The following is an 18,376-nucleotide window of genomic DNA, read 5'->3' as shown; positions in this document are numbered from 1 at the left end:
AACAACGCAGTGCTTTTTGAACAGTCAAATTACACTACATAGACAAACGTATTTGGACAACTGACCGTTTCACCAACAGGGACATGCTGGAACTGAAAAAAAGTCTTCCCCAAACTGTTGCCACAAAGTTGGAAGCATAGCATTGTCCAAAATGTCTTGGTGTGCTGAAGCATTAAGATTTCCCTTCACTGGGGGTCGAGTTCAGCCTCAGAAAAACAGCCCCATAAAGAGGTCTGTCTGGATACTTTTGTCTATATTGTGTAGTTCAACCCATTTAACTGATGCTAATAACCACACAGCGTGCCTTTCTGCTTTCTCAGAAGACTTAACCTAACACCAGATTAATTAAACACATATTTTTAAGTATTTCTGTCCCCCATCGGTGCCATAGAAACCTGCAGCTCATTTACAGGGCTGAGGATTAGAAGTAGCCATTTTAGGTGTTTTCATTTTGGAAAAAGACAATTCTACGTGACTCACAATTAGAGCACTTCCACATCTGGGATCTCACGCACACATTCAGCACCCAGCAAATCACATGCAGTGAAACACACAGGAGCAGTGGGCTGCCACTGTCAGGCGCCCAGGGAGCAAACAGGGGGTTAAGTGCCTTGCTCAAGGGCACATCAGTCGGCTGTTGGAAAGGAGGGAGCATTTTGTCATTGATCACTCCACCACACCCAAATTTTTCCTGCCCGTCCAGTGGGGGGAATGGAACTGGTGATCCTCCAATCACAAGCCGCTTCTCTGCAGCCAGCTCCACCACACATGAAACAGAAAGTCATAAGCTGAAACCTAACTGCACTATGAGGAACATTTGCTGCCTTGGAAATTTCCTTCCATCCTTCCCGAATTGGTACTACACCACAATTATCTTCTTCTGCACATCCACCTACCCCATTTTATGGTACATTAGTGCACCAGCTCTCAATGTGTGGAATTTCCTTTAAATGAAAGGATGTTAAATGCCCTTTTTTATTTGACTGACACAGTCAGTTTTTAGGTGTTAAAATCTACTTTTGTTGACAGATACATCAGGTGGTTTGTCGTAAAGGCCTGGCCAGCAACAAGATGTTTTCCGCCTGAGACAGGAGGTTGCTAAAATTAGCAGCTAAATTAGCCCTGTTAGCATATCTGGCAACTATTATTAGGTTCAAAATAATAAAATTTGAGCTATAATCCTGTAAATCCATAAGGCGGTCATTCATCTCGTAAATCTGCAGCCATCTCCACCACACGTTTGCAGTTGTTCAGATGTTCGCATCACGTCACCCTCGTGCCAGTGGCGTGCACATCAGTTGCGTCCACGATAGCTCCAGTCTACCCTTTTAGTATTTTTTTGCACCCAGAGTCACAGACATGTCAAACCCAGATGGCTGTGCACCAGTGACCCACACGAATGGCCGAGAATTAGGCCATCAGAGCAGATGCTGACGGGCTGCTGAAACTCAACTCCAGTAAGTCTGCCATTCGTCATCGCTGTAAATCTCCCTGTCATGCTTCCACCGTAAACAAATATGAGCAGAGATTAGGCTGCTTCATTATCCACTGACAGGGTGCCCAGATTTTGTTGGCTTCGTACATTAAGAGGCAGATAATAGTAGAGTGAATACTGCACCACATGTCTACTGTCAGCAGACCTACCAGAGATCACAGACTCGTTCCAGCTGTCCTGGTCACTCAAGTATTCATCCAGACGCCAGTTCTCTTTGTTCTCATCAGACTCCTTCTTGCCCTCAGACTCCCCTGCAGGCTCCTTCTCAGTGCTGGATGTGCGGGACAGGCGGCCGTCTAGCCGGCGCTTCAGAGACGAGCGCGTCTCCTTCGTCTGGAAACTGAGATCATGCATCACGTCAGTCACAATTATATTACATGGTGACTGCCGAGAAGTCCCCGTTCTAAGTAACCAGACAGTATACCTGGACACCTGTGACATACCGTAAATTAACGGGCCATTATTAAACCTAAGTGTTTGAGCGTTTTGAGCAAACATCATTGTCAACAACCAAATATTAATACGAAGAGCTTCTCAGTGGGAAACACAGAATTTAATTGTAAATGAGTTTGATAAGGAGGACGACCGAAAAAGGAACCAGCGTTAAATAATGTAAGTCAGTAAACATCTCTTGCTCTACTGGTTTCAAAATTTGTCTAGATGTTAACGCTGCTGAAAACAACAGGACAAAATTCTGTTGGTGTTGTTGTTAAATTTGGGTTATGGGGAACCACAATATTTTATTACATGTGGCATTTTGTTGGCAAGTGTATTCAACTGTCTACAGCCACAGAAGCTAAAATTTGTTGAGTATTATCCCCTGTGGTCAGGCTTTGGATTGTGCCTGAGATGTGCCCTAGATTAAATAGCTCGCAGCTGATCCAAAGCAAAGACTAAATAATTGAAACTGACTTTAAACGAGATCAATTATTCCCCAAAGCAAAGTGTTTAAAGACCAAGCAGTCAAATTTATCGTGAATAAAGCCTCATTTTCACCACATGATGTGGCTTTGCTTGGCCTTCTTAATTTTTAAAAAGAAAAAAAAGCAATTTTTTGTACCCAACAAAACAAGACTAGGACAACCAGACTGAAAAGGTTGTGAAAACATGAAGACACCTCAGAGCAAGAGTTCAATAAGAATGTAAGACATCACCAATTATTCCTGAAATAAACTGGAAGCTTAGCATACCAATCTGTGCAGATATGGACTGACAAATCACAGATTAAACCTCTTCAGTCTAAACATTGAGTACACAGAAGGCACAAAGAAAGACAGTTTCCCAAAATATTTGGAGCCCAGTTGTGCCATTGTGGTTCAATAATGGAATAAAACTGAGGATCACATAAGCTTTTCTGGACTGGAAAACAAATTCAAAGTCCAAGCATTTGGAAGGTTAACAATTACAACAGTAGTCACAGATTTTAGATAACAGATAATCAAAACAGGCCTGATCAGCAGCAGTTTTCAGACGTGTGCTGTTGTTTGAGTAGGATATGCTACTTTTGGTCCATTTTCCATATTTTTTTATGTGATAAACACAGATGCTGGTCTGGAGATTGGGTTTATATTCTGCAAACAAGGCCCTTTAATAGACTGCCATGGCTCATAGCATGTACTTGTTTTATTATCAGTAATTAACATATTACATCTAACAACGGATTTGTTTCTCATGTCATAACTCATGTGATAACACCTACAAAACCAAATTTATAAAAACAGAGTTTCAGTATTTGATTTACATGAAAATCGGCACATCTTGCATCTGACCTGTCCTGTCTGTGTTTGGTGGCCAGGGCACGGTGCAGTTCCTCAATGATGCAGCTAGGGGCCAGCTGTGGGTGTAGTGCTCCAAGGTTCGGGGACCCAGTAGGTGTGGAGATCCTGCCTCTCAACAGGGAGCCATGAGGGTCTTTGGGAAGTGTGAAGTTCCTGGGTAAGGTGGCTGGGGACTTCTTTATTGGCGCTGGAGGAGCAGCTGGCAAAGAAAAATCCTCAAAGTGAGACACAATACTGCAAACCATGGACTGTGGGGTTTAACAGGGTTTTGCAGGTAAACTCACAGTCTAGGCTGCCCAGTCTGGTGAGCAGTTTGACTGGCAGGCTGGGTGGAGGAGAGGTGCTGGCTCGTCTCGGAGGCTGGGCTGCCGTCACCTCCTGTTTCCCCTCAACAGCCTCCACCTTCCCCACCGACTGCTCATCACTGGGGTCGCTTAGCGAGGTGCCTTCATCCTCTCCATCTTCACTCTGACTGGGATCTCCCAATGTCTTTGAATCTTCCGTCATGTCTTGTACTGTAATGAAACACCAGCAAAGGTTTTGTGTGATTAGGAAGTCTTTGTAGCCACCTAGTGGACAATTCAGGAAACTGTTTCTCAAACTTGCTGAAATGAACAAAGAAGAAGTATTGATTTAAATCACTGGCTGTTGTAATTTTTCCCTTTGTTAAAAATGGAAATTCAGGGGCTTATTCATGGACTCCATGGGAAATAAAGCATGTAAGATTCCCCAACAAAAACAATAAAAAACAAAACAACAGGTAAAGTAATTAATGCACAAGTTCTTACTGGGCATTTGGCAGCATGGTGGTTCAGTGGTGACCTTTAATGGTTGTCTATTATTTATAGCTTACTGATGATGGATGTTTCAGTCCAAACCCTTAATCAATATTTGATACTGATAAGGATATATCAGCTGATTGTGCTTTGGTTTTGTAATTGTGACCAAGATAACATACTCAGCATGATATAACATCATGTTAGTGCACTCTGGTGGACAAATAATGGTGATATACTAATTATTTAGAAGCCTAGCTTGGGACCTCTCTTCTCCAATTCCTTGCTACTTGTCACCCAACGTGTACGCCGACACAACATATCTGGACAGATACAACGACCTAGCTCAACACTGGCAACCCATCTAAGGTTTACCTCGCCTATAATGTGAGGTGGGATAATCTCCAGCCAGCACACCCCAGCACAGGTTGATATGTTGAGCGATTTAACAAACTGTTGCTCATTTCCGCATTCAGCAGCAACATTAGCATTCGTCTTGTGCTCTGTATACTTCCTAAATGTTTTCTCTCAGATGACAGGACTGCACTCTACCTGTTGAGGCTTCCAAATCGCTTCCCAGGTCTTCAGTGGTGCTGGCCAGAGGAGCCATGGGCTCCTCGTCTCGGTCCTCCCCATCAGAGTGAGTCGGGGTCTCTGGATCTTCACTGTTACCGCCACAAGCAAGATCTGACTCTATGTACAAGGCAGACAGGAGGATGACAGGAATGAGCCTGCTTCACAGTTAGGCATCATGCGGCTGAACAAGTGAACTGAGATCAGCCTGGAGTCACATATGCAAGCAATGTGTGTGTGTGTGTGTATGTGTGTGTGTGTGTGTTTGTGTCTCATTTTGCACCTGTCTCCATCTCCCCGGGGCTCCTCCTGACGAGGTCATCTCTCTTCTGTCGTACAGCTGCCTTCTTCTCCACAGCTAAACAGAACAAACATTCATGAAACTGGTGCACTGACTGCACTCAAAATGAAAATATGTGAAGCGGTTTGGGGACAAATAAGAGCCTTCATGTTTCCATTCCAAAACCAGATTTGTTTACATGTCACCGATGGAAGCACGCACACTCACTCGCTGAAGGCTTTAGCTTCTCGTTTTTCTTTTTCCTCCATTTCCAGGGCTTGAAGATGCGTCCCAGGCTGGCCAGCTTGCTGTTGCGGCGGACAGGAGGTGTACGAACCCCAGAGACCAGGCACCCTGAATGTAGCACCCTCTGCTGGTCCATCACATCTACAACAAAAAACAGGCACAGCTGCCTTAAAACAGGCTGCAGGCAACAAGAGCCATCCTGAACGCAGGCGTTAGCGACATCAATCAGCACTCTGACGGGGTGAGGATTGAAGGATCTTCTTAAATCACTTCCAAGACAATTAGCTGAGTACTACTAACACCCTATCATCATGCGAGAGCAGCAAATGTGGGTCACTTGCTGTAAATGCCTTATTGATTCCAGTCTCATTTCGAAGGAGAAGTGAGCGGTGGGGAGAAGACAGAGAATTGCATTGTTTGTGTGTGACTCACATGGTTTCGGGGCAGCCAGACCTTCCTGGCCCCAAAAGCACACACAATAGAAGGCTTTTAAAAAGGCCTCTTGAAAGACACACAGAGAATAAATAAAATCAGCTTCAGCACAACTGCCTTTTCTAAGGTCAGTGCAGACATCTGCAGCCACCAATCCCCACTGATTTTATACTATTTTAGGCTGCGAGCTCTGTACTTAGTGAAGTAGACAGCAGACTACAGCACAATTTGACATCATGCAGTAGTGGCAGTACTGCACAAACAGATTGGCATTTCTTATCACTGTTGTCGTTTTTAGAACAAGTTGTCTTGAAATGAAGGGTTTTTTTACAAACGGTAAACATGCAACAACAAAAAATCAGAATTTCTAATAACTAATGTTAACAATCATTACTTACAGTCCTTTGGTGTATTTTTATGCTGTGAAAATGTTTTAACATTAAAGCTACAAAAGCTGGTTCTTGGCCAATAGGGGCTGCACAAACCTGTTGTAAATGCCACAGTGACACATAATCACCTTTTTAAGTTGATATGGCGAACAAACAGTTGCTTATTTACACACTCAGCAGTTACAGAACAACACAAGCAATTATTTGGAGTTTCTGCCTGTCCAGTGAGTGGAAGTCCAACATTCACATTCAGTTTGCTCTCCATCAACTCCCATGGGAAGCATCCCATGTTGTTTTCACTTTGTCATTTGGTACAAGGTTATTCTAAAAATATTGTCCGTGGCTGATTTTTAGAAAGGAAATGTGCCAAACATTCTTTGAACAGGTTTGCTGCTTTCCTCTCTTTTCTGTTCTCACTGTGATTCTAAAACCCAAAATGCATTCAACAAAGATCTATGTGCCTGAAAGCCTAGACAGTAAACTATAGTAGGTGTCTGTAATTAGAGCAACTATCGACTGTTTTCATTCAATTAACCAATCAATCAATTAACCACTTTGTAAGTCAAAATAAAGTGACAGTTCACCCATCACGGTTTCCCAGAGCTGTAGGTTATATATTCAAATAGGTTGTTCTGACATCCTTTTTACTATCATACAAGACAAATGAATCATTAAGCAACAACATTAGCCACAGTTGCATGAAATATGATTCGAAAGGTTGACCAATAAATCAATCACTTGACCGACCGTGCGCAGAGGCTCTGATTTCTCAAAGACCGTCGGTCAGTGGATATTCCTCTTAGCTTGTACTCAGACTTGTCGAAGAGCTTGCAAGTCTAAGCTGCAGAAAAGACATCACGATGACAGACGTGACAGGCAGGCAGAAGAACCACGGAGGCCGACTGAGCTGACTTCTGCATCGAGCGGCAGAGAGGGAGGGAGAGGTTCCTTGGAGAAAGGACAGAAATAGTCACTCCCACACAGTCTGGCTCTAACAACAAGCTGACACCTCAGGGAGACTACAGCTGAGCCGTGGGTCGTGCAGGGATCGCTCCATGAACGCTTCCAGTTTCTGTCAGCAGCGTCTAAATCCACAACATCTGCTCATTTATATCCCTTAAGAAACTGATTACATACACTTAGTTCCTGCCCCAGGCACATAATAAGAAAGGAAGTGTATTGTGATTTACACTGAGATACCTCCCAGGTGTGGGAGGATTTGGCAGGGATGTGATGCTGATGGTGCCAGCATGCGGAAAGCGATCCAAGCAAAAGTTCAACATATTCACAATATGACATTAAAAACAAGATCAAAATCCAACTGACGCTGGAAGAAAAATTCTTCAGGTGTACAGAATGATGCAGATGGCAGTCAGTGATGTCAACTAAACTGACAAGCAGCTGCTGTATGCACACGCACTGCCAGCACAGACACAAGCCAGCAACTATTATCAAAAAAAAGGAGGCTTTTCACAAGGGCTGCAAATAATAATTATTTTGAGTAACAATTAATCTGCCGGTTATTTTCTCTATTAATCAATTGTTTAGTCTGTGACATGTCACAAAACTGTGAAAAATCCCACCAGGATCTCAAAGAGATACCTTCAATTGTCTTGTCTTGTCTTGTCCAACAAACAGACTAAAACCCAAAATATTCAATTTACAAGCAAATAAGGCACACAAAAGCAACAATTTCTCACATTGTAGAAACTAAAATCAGAATAAAACAAAACAAAATGCAATAGACCTGTGACTGAAGCACAAGAGATAGCACCACAAACATAACTGAGTTTACTGATGCATGAACTGCAGCGTATTGGTGCTTTCACTGACACCCAAAGCTTCTTGACCGTCATCAATGAAAAGCAGGTCAGTTGCCCAAGTGTGCCTCCCTCCCTGCCTCCCTGCATGTCTGCCTGCCTGCCTGCCTTGGATGCAGTGAGGAATTCAGGTCAAGCCTGTCGTAGGCTGCAGCAGCACACCCAGGGTCAGGCTGCCGTTGCCATGGTTACCACGCTGGATGCTGCAGAAAAGGCCCTCGGAGGCAGAGAATCACCACGGCATGAGGAACAGGGAGTTGCTGGGTGGATGGGAAGGCTGTTGCCACACAGAGAGGCGGAGAGCTGCAGCCAATCACAGCCGAGCGTGTAATGATGCATAATGTAAGTCAGAGAGCCGCTGTATTTTTAATTTGAAAGTTACGTTGAAATATTTATTCAAGTGTTAGGGTTTGAGTGAACATTAACATCTTTTTTCTGCGGGTAAAGGAGCAGTCTTTTCATGGAGGAAAAGAAAAAGTTAGAAGAAAAAAGAAAAAGAAGTTAGACAGGTTATAGTGTTCTGATACCGCGGATAATGAGCCAGCTGAGGATGCCAAACACAGAGCACCTGAAAATGTCACAGTATCCTCATCACTCTCGTTTCCTGTAACCTGCTGTTTATTAAGTAAAATAAGTATAATTTACTTCAATTATAATAAAAAAAAAATCAAAAACAAGTTTCTCAAAAGAAAAAAGTGGGGAAAATGGAAAGAAAACACACCACTATAAATGAAATATTACTCATTAACTTCTCACCACAGGCTCTCCTATGAACATCACATGTCACTGTGCAAATATTAAAGAAGCATCGCAGTGATCTCATAGGAGGAAAACGCACCGCTAAGAACCACATGGTCATGAGGTCAAACACTGTAAGGCACAACAGATGAACAAAACTCGGTTTAAGCTAAATTCTGGACTCGAATCAGATCAGTATTGAGCCAGAAGTTAACACTCACATATCATAGGACACACAGCTATCCGGTCCTCCCCCAGCGATTCACATCAGAGCTTCCCAAAAGAGCCGGCGGGCGCACACACTGACGGGAGGATTTCGCATCCGCGGTGTATTTAAGGAAGTACAGGAAAACAGACGACTGAAAGCACTCTGGAACAAGTACCAAGTTCAAACAGCTGTCTGATGCTAGTCTGTCGACCCCAGCAGCGGCCTGAGTGAGCGGAAATGAAATGTGGACGAACATCTGCGGCTAACTGCTAGTTTTGATGTGCCATGTGGACCCCGCCCCTGTGGACGGGAGGAGGAGGGCAAAGAAACTGGCACACGCTCATCCTTCGGTGCAAAACAAAGTATTACAGTAGCCTAGTAGGTTACAGTTCTTACACACACACGCACAGCTGGGTTATTGCTGTAATGTTTTTAGTAAATGTTAACTACATTTTTTTCTGGTTGATGAGACAAAGCTAAAAGTAATGCAGTCCAAAACAAAAAATACTCCCTTCATAAAGAATTCATAAAGAAGTTGGTAGAAATCTGTGGTCATTTCTAAGGCAGTAGAGGGTGGTTCACAGTGAAAATGCTGAAAAATGTTCCAAAAATAAAGTACAAAAATAGTTTCTTCTTTTTTGGATCGATTGCCGAATCCCTTAGGAAGCTGAAGCCTTCACAAAGGTGCACATGGGTTTGTACATCAACGGGACAGACAGCAGCGGTGGCACAATTATGCAGTTAAACAATTAAACAACACAAAAGAAAAATTAGTCGTCGTAGTTAACTATTTTGATAATCAATTAACTACTTCATCTTTTTCCAGAACAAAAAAGACAAACATTTGGTGGTTCCAGCCTCTTTAGTGTCAGGATTTGCTGCTTTTCTTTGTCATTTCTGACGGTACATGAAGAGTCTTTGAATTTTGGGCAACTGGACAAAAGAAGCGATTTGAAAACATCACTTTGGGGTCTGGGAAATTGTGGTGAGCTTTTTTCCCTGGATATTTTGCTTGATAATTGATGAAAATAAGTTGCAGATGAATTGTTGATGAAGATGAATACCCAACACTACTGCTACCATGTGAACACTGATGTCTATCACACATAGTTCATTAGAGAAGACATGAAGGTTTATTTCAACTCTGAATTGTTTTCAAATAATAATCTGTGCACATCTGAACGTGTGACAGCTGCGTCAGAGGAAAATGCAGGCTGAAAACAATGAGAAGAACTCCTGCACACTGTCTCTCTCACTGACGAAATTTTTCTTAGAAATATAGCATTTCAATCTGTTCAACCTTCATCATGTGAGGAGCAATTCAACTCAAATTCTGCTCAGTGCACATCTTATTTAAAGTGTCCTCATCAGCACATATTTGCTCACAAAGCAATGAACAATGAACATCGGAAAATACTCTCACACTCTCAGGTCACTGCAGACTCCCTATTCAGGCATGTGTACCACAAATACTATTACAATGATGCAGATCCCCGCTTTAATTTTTTTATTAGATGCAAATATGTTGTTGTTTTGGTTTTTTTTAAACAAAAAACTACTTTTTAACTACATTTAAATATTTTTTCCCTTCCCTATCCCCCCACCCATACGCTCCATCGCCACAGGAGACAAATTATTTATAATTCAGGCAACATTGCTTGGTGTGTAAACAAAGCCTTTGTGGTTTCAGATCGATTTTCTACATGGCCACTTATACATTAACGTTACGAAGAGCTGAGCTACATCAGAGATGATAAAAGTCAATGGCTGGATTTCTCCTCAGGGACGCACAAGAAGTAAGCAAAGAATATAAACAGCTACTCAGTGAACATCTCATTCAATATTTACAAGGCAGAGGACAAAGGGCACAAATCAGTGTGATCAGTTAATAAAAAAAAACCTGATACATGACCTCAAGCTTGCCAACTCGGCTGCAGCAGCGCAGTGTTGATATAATAAACTAAAACTGACATTTTCTTGGCAAACACGTCTCATAGTAGGACAAACACAGCTGTAATTAATAACTTTAACAATGGCTACATTGTGATTGTGTCAGAGCCTGGTTTATGGTATCACTGACATGCATTACCAGGACATGAACCTGAATGACTCTGGAACTGAGTCACTGATATTATTACTTACACCTGTGCTTTTCCTGTTCTTGCGGTGATCATGTTATATCATTTAGACAGTGTTTACAAGCAGCTGAACAAGAGCAAGTGTTCATGCCAGCCTCGTAATGCAGAGGCACTTTCTACCAGCTAAATTATCTTCCTCTCATAAAAAACTACAGAGGTGCCAACAAACTACCGGATGCAAAGCAATCATCGCCAGCAGCTACATCTAAATCCAGTTGTAACAAAGCCAGATCCACTTCAGCTTACCTTAAAATAACTGTACGTTGTTTGTTTTGTTCCTATCTGGTGTCACTTGTTAATGAGCCACAACAATTATGTGAGATGACAAAAGTAGCTACAACAAAAGCAGTGGTGATAGCCATCTTTGAACAATGCACAAACACCTCCCAAATGGAGAAATGGAAGGGCTTTTCCTTTTCTTGCCATTCTGCTGACACTGTGTGAAAGCAGCATAATTTCTCTATTCTATCAAGACATACCATCAATTGTAATAATCTCTGAAGGCTCTACGTGGTGGAAATTTTTCCCTCAGAACAGAACACTGAAATAAATGACAAAAAGTAAATATAGGCAGGCAGCATGTATGGGGTGATTCTGGGACATGGACTAATTTAGCAGAGCAGCTATCGCGCTCACTGCAGTTTTTGTGTTGTCTTTTCTTTTATGGATAATTTCAGATTAGGTAGTAAAACAATGACAGAACTTTGCAAGTATGGAAATAAGGCAATTTATTTGATTAACTCTGACTGCCGAAGCTTTACTCATTGGAGTGTGGTGCAGTCACAAGGGAGACGACGGAAACTGGAGAAACATGCTCTACATCAGCAGTAAAACAGCTCGAACTTGCAGTTATGGAGCTTCCATTTGTGGAACAATTTCCACCAAAGCACTTTAGAATTGATTGCAAACTTCGACCGCAAAGAAGTCGTATTCACAGTGATGGCTGAGAAAGTGACTGTATCAGAAGACAGTTATTCATAGGCTGACACAATGTTCAGAATTGACAAAAGATGGTTCATTAATATTAAACTCAGTAGTACTGCAATGGTGGTTTAAATTGCAGTCCTGCGCATTAAATATTAGAAAAAAATGCGACTGTACATACAGCTTATGTTAAAATCCATCAAGAACCCTTAAAGCAAGCGCTCCTTGTAATTGCATTTCTGAGATACTGAGCATCTAGAATTTGAAACAACAGCTTGCACACACAATATTACGTAATGCTTAACAACCATATTTCATTTTGAAAGAACGACATAACCCCTTTATGTTCTCTTGTCAAGTCAAGTATACACACACACACACACACACACACACATCAGTAATCATTTGGAGCAGCCAGAAAGACATTTATTAATGAGAATATGTCAAATGATCTTCACATGTGCCCCATGAAGACACAGCAGCTCATTGGTTAACTGGTTACATCAAATCAACATTAAAGCTGGGATCCGCACACACAGGACGGTCGGGAAGGCTCGGAGCTAATCGACATGCTCAGAGACTGACTGTGTTTTTATGACGTGCTTGACATTTAACTGCTTGGACAGGCATTGCATTTTCACTCTGCCGCCACTTTAAAAACATAAATTTTATGTTAATATCACCCCGCTGCTGCTGCTGCTGCTGCACTCCAGTACTGTTCGCCTTTAAATCTGCTGAATCATTCATCAGGTACAGCCTGGGAGCCAATGCAGCGTCACAGTGACAGATAGGGGATTGTAGCAGTGGGGGGAGACACAGCCTCGACTGCGTAACGTGTGTGAGCTGCAAGCAAAATAGTCTCTGGGATTCCGCTGAGGGTTTGGGAGGAGGCCAGCTTTCTCAGGTTGGACTTGGAAGAATGTGATGAGGACCCAAGAGCAATAACAGGCAGGAAACTGATGGAATGTTTCAAGGGTTTTATTCTCTTAGCAAGACAAAAAAAACCCCACTAAAGCCAACAAGGCTATCTAAAAGAACTAAGATATGCTAATCTGTGGTACTCGCATGGGAAAGCAGATTCAAGGCTCAGCAAACAGAAAACACTAACAGCCACAACGTTAAACCACTGACAGGTGAAGCAAATACCACTGATCTCTTTACAATGCAACGTTCTGCTGGGAAACCTCGGGTCCCGGCATTCATGCAGATTTTGCTTTGCCATGTACAATCCACATAAACACAGCTGTTGACCAAGTGCAACCTCATTTCTGATGCTGCCCTCTAAACCTCAGCAGGATAATACACCCAAACCACACAGCACAAATCATTCAGGAACAGTTCATGGAACATGACAAACAGCTCAAGATGCCAAACTGGCCCCCAAACTCATTAGATTTCAAGCATTCAAGAGAGGCAACAAAACAAGTCCGACAAATGAAGGCCCCACCTCAAAACCCACAGGACCCAAATCAGCCATAATATTAAAATGTTGTTGTGGGTGATTTGTGGTTTCAATGTGTTGCTGTGATTGGTGTACATGCTCTAAAACAGGTGAAGACAATGATTAGACAGGGAAGATATTGGCTGGCAGATTCCACTGGTGGAAACCTCGCCCTAACAGGATTTCTGACTCCCTGGACAATTTTTTTAATTGATCCGTTTATCGGTTAGTTTATGGTGTGTCCTGATATTCCCAGTGTGACACCTTCAGATTGCTTGTCTTGTCTGATCAGCAGTCCAAAACCTCAAAATATTGGGTTTGCAAGCATGTAAATCAGATATAGGGAGCCAGGAAGGCTGGAAGCAGCGATGTGCTTTCTTATTGATAAATGACTAAAAGGATCCATTGATACGTGGATTTTTATTCCACCTATTTCACAACATCAGCTCAATGCTCATTAGCAGCTTGCATTTTTATTTTCAGGGCTCCAAATCCTGCAACGTTTCAGCAGATCTTAACAGCTACTGGCCCCACTCTTCCTCCTCCTCTTCCTGCCTCCAAGGCTCTCCATTCCTATTCTGGGCTTTAGCATTTGGTTTAATTACATCTGCCACGGAGAGTACATTTATCTCTTTTGTGATAAAGCTCTCACAAGGCTGTTTCTATTCCTTAACTCAGTGTGGATTTGGTAAAAATAAATGACCAGGGTGGTCTAAAGCCTTTATGCTTTCCTTCCCAGGGCATCCAAGTGGTCATATCACAGCTCTGTTTCCATTTGCCAGCCCTGCAGATCCCCTTGTTGTGGGATGAGGATGTCAAAAGGATCAGCTGGATGCTCTGGTGTGTTCTCATGTGCAACATATTGCTTTTACTCGGCTCTGAAAGGAATTAGGTCAGCACATGAAACATTCATAAAAAATACATTATGTGTAAATGGCTGACAGCTTAAGTCAAGTACACCCCCCATCCCCCCATCCCCCAACATGCGTAGTCCAATCACTGGGTAGATTTCTGCCTCTGCTACACACATAGTAAACTGTCTTTATTTTTTAAAATAAAGCATATTATGGCAAGCGCACTTCCACATGAGCACACACTCCGACAAACATGTGACTGTGATTCCAGCCTATTAGACTTCACAAGGACACAAAACCACAGGGTACACATGCAGGACAGCATCCACTTAAATCAACAAAGGCAGTGTCGCTCAAGTACAATCATGATGGAAATGGAGAGTACATAGAGCACAAAAGCAAAACTCTGCTGGGAGAGGAAAGTGTAAGTTCACATGAGTGCTGCTAGAAAGCCACCGCCCAGTCATCTCTTTAGCCATGGGCTCGTCCACACTCTCTTTAAAATTTAGCCTGTATTGTTGAGAGCTTGAACATATCCAGGCAGCAATTTTTAAGTCTTATCGTATGTGTAAAATCCTTGTTGTTTAGATATACCCTGCTAAGTAGTTGGGGTGTGTGTGTGTGTGTGTGTGTGCGCGTGCGTAGCGGGGGAGGGGTTAGTACGGTTCACCATTTCTGTTTGTGCTGCTGTTCAATCAAGTCTGTGCATGGAGAAAAAGATTATTTATCCATTTATTTTTTATCTGTTCTCTGAAAGGGAAAACCCTGGAACAGACTTAGCACATTATTGCATGTTATTCCTTTAATGCTAAATATAACAACCTCAGTTCAAACCCGAAATCATAACCGTTCTCTTATTTCTATTTTTTAAGGCTTCTTTCTTTTAAGAACCAGAGTGTTTCTCTACCACATTAATATTTATGATTGTTTTTTGTTCCCTGTAACCTTATGAATGATAAAGGGTTTAGCCATTTTTTCTACAGCCCTACGTCTGCAGTATGAGAGTACTCTAAGTAGTTGGAGGTTTATGTCCTTTCATTACGTTGGTGTAGGGTGATGTCATGTTTTGTCCTGTCTCTATGCTGCTCCCTGCCACGCTGTAATGAGTGGGACCCAGGGACATCTCTGCATGAGAGATGAGTTGGCACAAATAAAAATGAGGTGCTTTTGAATTGGCCACTGTATCACCGAGCCTTGGCCAGCAAATATAAAAGAATCAATGCTGCACCAAAGACTCAAGGGTAAAACTCACTGATGGAACAACCTATTACTGTCTCTGCAGAGTCACATTATTTTAGGACAAATTGGAGTCATCAGTTCTGCAATGCTCCATCGCCATGTTAAATCCTCCACCACATCTTTCAAATGTTCCACTTTTGAAATGAAACATGAGACACAAGGAGTTGCAGCAGCTCTAAAAATACCCACAGAGAGGCATGAAGTAAGCAAAGTTTGGTTTTCTGTCTAAAGCTCCTCTGATTGAGTTTAAAGCCTGCACAGCCTTCATCCTTGTCTCCCAGTCTGAGGGCTGATTCGGCATAAAGTGAAAATTCATTTGAAGTGCATCTCACTTAATTCCAACTCACCTTAAACCCTGCAGTATAGTGCTGACTAATCCCCAGTAAGTGTCTGTCCATTCCTGCTGTATATGCAGCACGACCTTGGACAAACCTATTCTTTGTGAGAGGTCGGGCGACTGCAATGCTGAACTCCATGTGACAGTGACAGCTTACGGTACCTCATTTACGCCATATCTATCCATCTGCCAAGCAGAGCCGTCTTGTGGCACTTTTCACCTTCTCTTGGCCCCACTTAGCAGTATTTTGGACCTTTGGTTCTGCGCAGCCTTTAAATATGGCTTTAAACAATTCTCCAGTCTCACCTCTGCTTTTCAAAAGGGGCCAACTGCATGCCTAAAGTCTAACATTGCTGTTAGTCCCATAAAACCATATGTAAAGGATTCTAATATAACATATCCTCCAGTTGGTCCAGACGTTAATGTCCCCAAGAAAGATGATTCCTGCTGACTTTGGTGATGGCCTTATGTTTCCTCTAGCGCCACCATGAGGTTTACATTTTTGTTTTTTTCTAATGAAATGTCTTGATAATACTGTTTGCTAGGGTGTGAAATGGTAGCATTAGTAGCAAAAATTAAACTGTAGGGGAGACTAGATCACATTTTCAGGGAAAGCCTTGGATTTAACACGGCACAACAGTTCTTTACAGGTGATATTTCCGGAAAGACAACTTTATACAATTGTGACAAACTGACATTTTTCTATGCTCACCTTTCATTTCTTCTCATCTCTAACTGCAGTTGCTGTGAAGTGAGTCATGTGGCTGTTAAGAGATTTAGCACATGCTCCATGATGAGCTGAACATGCAGGGATGAAGGAGTGAGCTGCCTGGTGCCGAGTTGGCTTTTCTCTCCATTCAGTCACAGCTCTGAATATGGAATGAGACAAACTCGCTTATACATAGGCTTCCTGATTAATAAAACATGAGGCACCCTAATTTAAATAGTAAGAATCCTAATCTCCACATCAGGACCCCTTGTTTCTTCTGATTGAATGCGAGAACTAAACTGAGCCCTGTCACTAGCTGAGAGGTGGAGGCAGTGGCGGTGGTGGTGGTGGTGGTGCTGCTGCTGCTGCTGGGGGGAGGGGGGCAGTATTTGGAGGACAGCAGAAGAGTCCTGGGAGAAAGCCTTTCATGTTATAGCAGCATGTCAGATTAGTACAACGGGACCAGCTCAAACAGGGCGAGGAGCTGACGAGGAGCGCAGCAGAGGACACTCCTGCAGTCGACTAACTGTAGAACCTTTCTCTCATTGGGGAAAATAGAGAAAATTTCTGTTAGTTACAACTAACGAGTCTTATGTTGGCTTGCTAGCATTTAACTTAACAATGTTGGCATAACCTGTTGTAATGAACCAGAATGAGCCTTTAAGCCTGTGTTGATTTTATTTCCAGGAAATGCTACATGCTGCAAACACAACACTGACTGTTATAGCTAATTTGTCAGCAAACAGTTGCTAACTGACACATGCAGCAGACAAATGGCCAGCATTAGCATTCACTTAGTCATGTTTCTGTGTGCCTGTAAAACTGAAGTCACTCTCCTTTAATCCTTTTGGCTCTTTAGCAGCTGCATACTTCGCTGTGTCTACCAGCTAGCCGATAACTTTGTCCATCTACTGTTTGTCATTGGACAGGTAGCTCAAAGCTTTTTGAAATTAGGCTTAATAAAACATTAAAGTTGTGAGCTGTAAACCAAAACAATGAACTGAAAGATGCCAAAACACTCTGTAGAGCTGAGGGACACTGCAGAGCTCATCACTACGAGTGAATCCTTACACACTAGAAATTTTATTCATTATTAAATGTAAAAGTTATTGATTAGTGCTGCTTTAAGTTCAGTTACATTAACTGCATGCATCTCGTATGGTAGTTATACTGTCATTGTTACATTTTTAAAACTCTTCACTGCCAGCAAACTGCAAATGTTTGGGAGAAACAGTCAAGTTTGCAGACATGTTAAATGCCACTTTGCACCCTGCGTTTTCTTTCTCCTGATCAAAATAATGAATATCCGGTTGTACTGCATATGCCATAATTTGAATGCAGCATGAGTTCTCCCTTTGGGCTACAATGTTTTGGCTGCACTTGCTGTTCTGCATCATCTCTAACTGAGGCCGGTGATGTAACCTGTTTGTGCTGAACAAGGTGGCTTCTTGTCACAAGCTCCAAATGAAACTACATACAGAAGTCCATGTGAAGGGATTTTAATCCACAGCTCAGTGTTCTCAGTTTGCTGTCTCTAACGGGCGGAGCAAAGCATTCTCATCCAGGCTGTCAGGTGGTATACGTTCTGAAAAACATCTATTCAGGTTAAATCAGAGTCCTCAGTGTTCTGTGTGCTTTATATGGCATCAAAATGAACAGCACGAGAATCTGATTTGAAAGCATCAACTGAATACTCAGTATCAGCACAAATGGCAAACGATTTTACGGTTTTTGGGCGCAGCCACGTGCCGCAGAGAAAATGCTTGACTTTCTTCCAATGTCATTGTCTAAGCTTTACACTGGAAGAAGAAGAAGAAGAAGAAGAAGAAGAAGAAGAAGAAGAAGAAGAAGTCATTTGTACATTAAGTCCAGTCTATTGGACAGCTGAATTCACTGTGACATTGCCCAGCTGGGTGCCATGATAATGCCACCAACAGAGATCTGTCACTCCCCCTTTTCTCCACTTTAACGGAGATGGTTTTTCAAGTGCCAGGATCAG

At 42.4% G+C, this 18,376-nt stretch overlaps 1 protein-coding gene across 3 annotated transcripts in view; it reads right to left on the bottom strand.

The window, feature by feature from the left end:
• Positions 1-18,376, bottom strand: part of phactr3b (phosphatase and actin regulator 3b) — a 42,584-nt gene that overhangs the window by 22,235 nt on the left and 1,973 nt on the right. The window contains exons 1-7 of one of the 3 annotated variants that reach the window (XM_046384832.1): positions 8,749-9,049; positions 5,125-5,289; positions 4,906-4,980; positions 4,602-4,742; positions 3,558-3,788; positions 3,265-3,472; positions 1,645-1,835 (exon numbers count right to left, since the gene is read on the bottom strand). In XM_046384832.1, coding sequence (XP_046240788.1) covers positions 1,645-1,835; positions 3,265-3,472; positions 3,558-3,788; positions 4,602-4,742; positions 4,906-4,980; positions 5,125-5,289; positions 8,749-8,755 — 1,018 coding nt within the window. In that variant the 5' untranslated portion in view covers positions 8,756-9,049. Of the gene's footprint in view, positions 1-1,644; positions 1,836-3,264; positions 3,473-3,557; positions 3,789-4,601; positions 4,743-4,905; positions 4,981-5,124; positions 5,290-8,748; positions 9,050-18,376 lie in introns of those variants that run through there. The other 2 variants (XM_046384830.1, XM_046384831.1) reach the window with 2 other exon arrangements.

The sequence above is a fragment of the Scatophagus argus genome, chromosome 3 (assembly GCF_020382885.2).
Source record: "Scatophagus argus isolate fScaArg1 chromosome 3, fScaArg1.pri, whole genome shotgun sequence".
In the NCBI taxonomy this organism is placed as follows: Eukaryota; Metazoa; Chordata; class Actinopteri; family Scatophagidae; genus Scatophagus; species Scatophagus argus.
The sequence above is the reverse complement of the archived record's forward strand: the minus strand, read 5'-3'. Positions and strand labels throughout refer to the sequence as shown.